A 6,093-nucleotide genomic window follows, 5' to 3' on the forward strand; every position below is an offset into this window, starting at 1 on the left:
TCCTAACCGTAGAGGCCTCCCCCGTAATCAGCAGATTTCTCCTCTCTCTGATAAGTCTGGACTCTCCCTGTTCATTAGCCCCCTGCTTCCTCTTAATGCCTGGGTGTCTGATCTTGGACTCCAATCTGTGCATGCCTTTGATGCTGGAGAACAAAGAGGTTTCTTGGACTTGAGCCAAGCTGGAAAAATGTTTTTGAACAGAAACTTCACTGATAGGAAGGCCTCTCTGGTGCATCTCCGAAGAATGGAGCTCCGGGAGCTGCTAGCCCTAGGGAACAGCTGGTTTATTCCAAAATTGGAAAATGGATAAGAAAACCTATTTCAGCTAGGCAAGGAGCCAAGAGAACTGTGATTCAGGCATCTGGAGATGTTCAGGGACTTAGACACCCAGGAGATTTTCAGAAAGGTACCCTTGGTGCATGTGGCCTGCAGAAGGACAGCTCGTAGCTCTGCACAGGGATACTGACTGCCTGCTTCACCACTGTCTCTCCAGCACCTGGCACAGTGACTGAAACCTGGTAGGTGATCAGGGAATATGATTTAGGTGGATAAATGAATGAATGAATGAGAAGACAGTTTTTGGAAATCTTTTCTGTATGCCATAGCACTTTCATTACAAAAGTAAGAGCTCCTTTCTGGAGTCAGAGGGACTTGGGTGAGCATCCTGACTTCACCACTTACCGGCTTTATGACAAGTTCCTAAGCAATGGGCAGCATAGGAACTCCCCCAGGCTGCTATTAGAATCTCCATAGAGAATGTGCATGGAGTTCAGGGCCTGGTCCATGTCACCCACAGACTCAGTGACCCTCAGTTCAGCCAAACAACTGAGACAGAGAGTTCCACACACCCTACAGGGACGGGCTGTCCCGGCCCTCCACCTCCTCCTCACGAGGCTTGAGGAGGGAGGGGGACCGGTAGAATGGGTAAGAAGCTACATCCCCCCCAGGAAGATGGTCCTTGGCATAGCTTCCTTTGGGCTCAGGTCAGAGCTCGGGCCACTGCCGAGGGAGCAGCCTGTGACTATTTCATGTCAGTACAGTGCCCTCTCGACCCATTCACAAACCCCAGTGGCCACTGCCTGTGTTTCCTCCATGGGTAGGGGACAGCAGACCGGTTACCCAGGCCCTAGGCCTACCTGAAACCTGGTCAGATGGCAGGGCAGACAGTTTTGGTCTTTGAGTCTGCATTCATCTCAGAGGCATACTTCGCTCTCTCCTTTGACACAGATGCTATGTTTGTAGGTGTCGTGAATTGATTTGGGATCCCTCTTCCACACATCTCCCCTCCTTTCCATTTCAGCCCTTTCCTTTGGAAAGCAAGGATCAGAGAGGAAAGATGCTATAGTAGAAAGAACCTGGACCTGAGATTTTGAGTGTGGGCAGGTCCTAGCCCCTTGCTGGATTTTCTCATGTGTGAAGTGTACAAGTGGGTGAACCTAGGATATATTGTAGGTGGGGTGGTCTCGGTGACCTTCAGGAGGCCTCTTCTGGAATTGCTGTTTTATGTACCAGTGAGGTCTGTATTTTATTCCTCTTTCAGATTACTCCCCTCCCCCGCCAAAGGAGGAGACAGTTATCACAAGGACAGTGAGGGGTTTGAAGGCGGAGAAAAGAGAACACACGTCAAGTCAGATATCAGCCTTAGGATCAGCTTTATTATGTATTTTACCTTCACCAGGGAGAAGAAGGCAAGGAAGCTGGAGAACAGACCAGCCTGCATCACACAGACACAATTCACATCTCTAAAGAGTGTACATGGTGAGAACTAAGGGCCCACATTAGACCAGCTGTGAAGCACAGAGATTGACAAGGGCACCAAACATCCATCTCATCTTTCCCTTCTGGTTGTTTGGATTCAGTTATTTACATACTTTTGGCTCATTTTAAAAAAGCACAACCAACATTTCAATGTTCAATAATTTCCTGTTCTTTTTAATGTACAGGGACAAAATCAACCAATTTTTGATTTTTGAAACACTGCAAGTCGCTTTGTCTCAACACCTGTGGTGGTGGCGGTGGTGGTGGTGGTGGTGGTGGTGATAAGTGGAAAGTCCATCAAAATTCAGTTTGTTTTGTGGCTCATTTGATAGCCTGAAACTCTGAAAGATGAATGAAGTAATCCTTGGCTGTTACACTCCCAGAGCTGGGTGAATTTTTGCACCAAGGAAGCTGTGCTAGGCTTCTATGGTCTTCCCTGATAGTCACACCATTCTTGCATTTGAGACCTTCCATCAGACTGCTGAGAACAATGCTTATTCACAGAGGATGATGAAATACAGAAAGAACCATCTTCAGAGACACAGACCAAGTCCTGGAATGCTAAGGAAGCCATGAGGCAAGAAGGTACATTGCACACAGAGGTACCCACAGAAGAAGGTCACCAGAGCATGGGCTGGGGTCAGGGTTTCATCTGCTGGCCATTTTCTTGACCCCAGAAGACATATGAGCAGCTACTTCCCCTTGCCAGGGGATGAGCACTTCTCCTGGACTTTCTGTGGGCAAACCTCCACACATTTTGTCTGGAATAGCTCCTGGCATGGCTCTGCACACTGAGGTGGACATTGATCTTGGCATGGAGGTAGGCATGGATCTTGGCCTTGCTGTGGGCATTTTTCTTGACTTAATTCCTGGCACTGAGAAAGACATACCTCCTGGGCCTGAACTAGACACTTATCTTGGCAGGGGGGCTGGCATGTGGGGAGGCACACTTCCTCAGCCTTTCCCTGGCACTGCTCCTGGGTCTTTTGGAGGCATGGAGGGGGCACACATGGCTGCTTGCACTGCTGCTCACTGAAGGACATCCTAGGGTGATTTGCAGAGCCTGAAAAAAACACAAGATTTGAAATTATCTGCATTAAAAATATCAGCATGGGAACTGGGGAATAAAGGGTTGAGAAAGAAGAATGAGGAGTGGAAGGAAGAACTAATGGAGTGGAATGAGGAGTGGAAGTACTAATTTCTTGGCTGCTTTTTATCTCTTTCTGTTTTCTATCCTGGCCGCAGCTCCCTGTGGCACCTGTCTCCAAGGTGGGAGTACTCTCATGGCCTCTGTCTAGACATCCATAGCTCCAAACCCCAGTCCTGCCACAGGTTTTTTTTTTTTTTTTCCTTCTTTTCTAGTCTACAAATCCTTTCGAAAATCAGGTGCAAGAGACGAGATAGACAAATTCTAGTCTGGATAGAATATACAGGATAGTTTCCCAAGAAATGGGAAACCACTTAAAAAATCAAAAAGTACAGTCCAGAGGAGGAACAGAACAGTGGCCGCCTAAAGATAGAGTAACAGTAAGAGAGAGGGCACAGATGCCCCACTTACCTGATCTTCAACAAGACTCAACAAAGGCTGTGGACTGTGAAGCCCAGCAAGGTGGGACTTTTATATGGTACTTAGTCCAGCCTCCCGCGGGACTGACTGGCCACACGGGCTGTGGTACTAATTGTGGAGTCACCATAACAAGCTTCCTCTGAAATCGCCGATGGTTTGAGTCACTGCTTGGGATGCCTGTTAATCAGACTACATTTTGGCCTGTGGGTCCTCATCAGACCTCAGCAGGGAGGGCCTTCCCTCAGATCTCTCTCATCAAAGGCAACAGGAAAAGAATGTTCATAAAGTGTTATCTCAGTCTGTTCAACCAGGATTCCTTGTCTGCCCAAACTGGTACAGGATGTGGTGAGAGATAAGATCCACCTTGCTCATCTCATCTTCACCAATGGGAAGACTTCATGCTTAAGGCCTGGGGCCTCTCTGGGTCAAGGGCTTACATGGCCTGTTGCAGACACTTCTTCATCAAGCCTAGAAAGTCACTCTTCAGATGCAAAGACGAAGGCTTGCCCTGTGGTTCCAAGCGAACAAAAGGCTTTCAGCCTGCTGAAGAGAGTGATTTTCCTGCATGGTGGTCTTGATGGAAATTGGGATTCATTTGTTACTCTTGGGTTGTGAAGTGGAGTGAAGGGGAAAAGAGAGGAAGAGAAGGCAGACAATCTTCATCTTCTCAACTTTGATTTATGACACCCTTCTGAAAGTGGAGTTACTCACAGAATTTTCATAGTGACCAGGAGAACAGGCTGGAACAAAGTTAACTTGTCTCTTTGCCTACTGGAAAACGTTTTCTTAGAACTCAGGTCAATAAAAGTCAGGGGATGAAAGGAAAAGTTTCAAAGCAAACACACCCAGTTTTCTCTACCTCTACTTTCTACTTTGGGCTGTTAGTTTTTACCTGGTGTGTTCTCCCTGTGCCTGTGGAAATCCTAAGCATTCTGCAAAGCTTTACTCATGTCTACCACCCTCTGAGAGCCTTTCCTGATTACTCTAAACCAGAAATGAATCCACCTCTCTATAAATTCCCATGGTATCTATTGTTTTTATTATTCATATGACATTTACTATTGAAATTAGGATTTTCCAGGTATTTATATATAGATCTAATTTTTTCCTGGGTTATAAGTTCCTAGAGAATAGGTACTATGCCATAGGTATAGTAAGTGGAAGATGATGGAAGACAAATAATTATTGATGGGGTAAATGTATTAATGAAGGAATGAAGAAGGTGGATGTGGGAGAGCTGGGAGTAGAGGAAAATCTCATTTAATTGAAAATGGGAAAAGATTTACTTTGAAAGAAGCCCCCAGTTCGATAAAGTGGTGGTTCTGTGTTTGTTTGCTGAAGTTCATATTTATGAAGTTGAATTTTAAATATAATGATGTTCCCTTCCTTTCTCCTTAATTTGAAGTTATGTTCAATCTCTTAACTTGAAGGGGTAGGTTTACGTCATTTCCTAAGAAAAATATTTGGCTAAAATCAGAAATCTCTCAAATGTTTGTATAGATTTTGGATGCTTGATACCTGAAAAGTTTTTAAAAGGTAAGCTGGGGAGACCAGGAGCCATTTTTGACCTTTGAGACTGGTTCTCAGAGGTTAATGTGACATCACCATGAGCCCCATTGGTGTCCTGGCGGGAGACAGAGGCCTGGGTGTGGAAGGACTTGGAATACCCAGCTGTATATCTGAAGAGACAAAGTCATTTGGGGCATCTGGGAGAGTAGGTGTAGGGTGGGAAGACTCATCCTTCTTTTTCTCCTCTTTTTTCATCTCCTCCTTTCAATTCTCTTCTTCTTTGCATTTTTCATCTTTTGTTAGAATGCTGTTGAAGAGACAAAGCAACTCTCCTGTGTCCTAGAAAACAAGGAATTTTCCATCACTGAGTTCAATAATATGTTCTTTCAGTCACTCATGGCCCCTATGTGATGTCAATGCCTTTCCCTTCCAAAATGACTCAGTTTCATGGAGCATATGGCCAGAGGTAAGCCGCTATGCTCCAGAAGAAGGCCCCTTCCTTGGTTTTGGGTGGAAGGTCATGGAAGGCTCATGGGGGAGGAGGTGTCTGTGCTTTGTGTTATTGGACAGTAGGAATTACCCAGGCAAGGAGGGTGGACAAGAGCATTCCAGGTGGCCTCTAGGAAGGAATCCTTGTTGGGAGGCTGTTGAAGGACAGAGATACAAGTGAGACGAAAGGAGAGGTGGAGGCCAACTTAGGAAAGGAATGAGCAAGAGACTCTGGGAAGAGACCCTCTTAGCTGGGATTTCTGGAAGTTTCCTGTGACAGGATGCATGAGATGACCTTGCTCATGTCATGTACATGTCAGTGACTTTGGTTAAGCCCAAGGACAAGGAGACTAAATAGAAATGTGCAGAGCAAGAGACTAGAGCATGTTCTCATGGAGGGGAGGTGAGCCCAGTTAGGTAGAGCCCAGAGTTTAACTCCTCTCACTGGATGCCCTGCCTGCCATTGAGTTGATTCATGACAGTGGAACAATCTTGAAATTGACCCAAAAGTCCTTCTGTTGTAGGCAGAATAATGGCCTCCTAAATATGTTCACCACCTAATTGCTAGAATTTAGGTTACTTGGCAAGAGAGACTGAAAGTAGTGAATAAAATCAAACTTGCTATTCAGACGACTTTAAAATAGGGAGACTATCCTTGATTATCCAGGTGTGGCCAACATGAGCATAAGGCTCTTAAAAGCAAGAAGAGTCTGTCAGAGTGATGTGATTTAAGAAAGGCTTAACCGTCCATTGCTGATTTTGAATATGGA

General features: G+C 45.6%; 1 protein-coding gene across 1 annotated transcript; it reads right to left on the reverse strand.

Annotated features, from left to right (window-relative positions):
- Nucleotides 1-1,635: 1,635 nt before the first annotated feature.
- Nucleotides 1,636-3,352, reverse strand: PRR9 (proline rich 9). The gene is made up of 2 exons (XM_011937951.1): nt 3,317-3,352; nt 1,636-2,821 (listed from the first exon to the last, which is right to left on the reverse strand). The coding sequence occupies exon 2, from the start codon at nt 2,799-2,801 to the stop codon at nt 2,451-2,453; it is 351 nt and encodes a 116-aa protein (XP_011793341.1). The 5' UTR covers nt 2,802-2,821; nt 3,317-3,352; the 3' UTR covers nt 1,636-2,450.
- Between the last annotated feature and the right edge of the window lie 2,741 nt (nt 3,353-6,093).

The sequence above is a fragment of the Colobus angolensis genome, unplaced genomic scaffold (genome assembly GCF_000951035.1).
Source record: "Colobus angolensis palliatus isolate OR3802 unplaced genomic scaffold, Cang.pa_1.0 Scaffold169, whole genome shotgun sequence".
NCBI lineage: Eukaryota > Metazoa > Chordata > Mammalia > Primates > Cercopithecidae > Colobus > Colobus angolensis.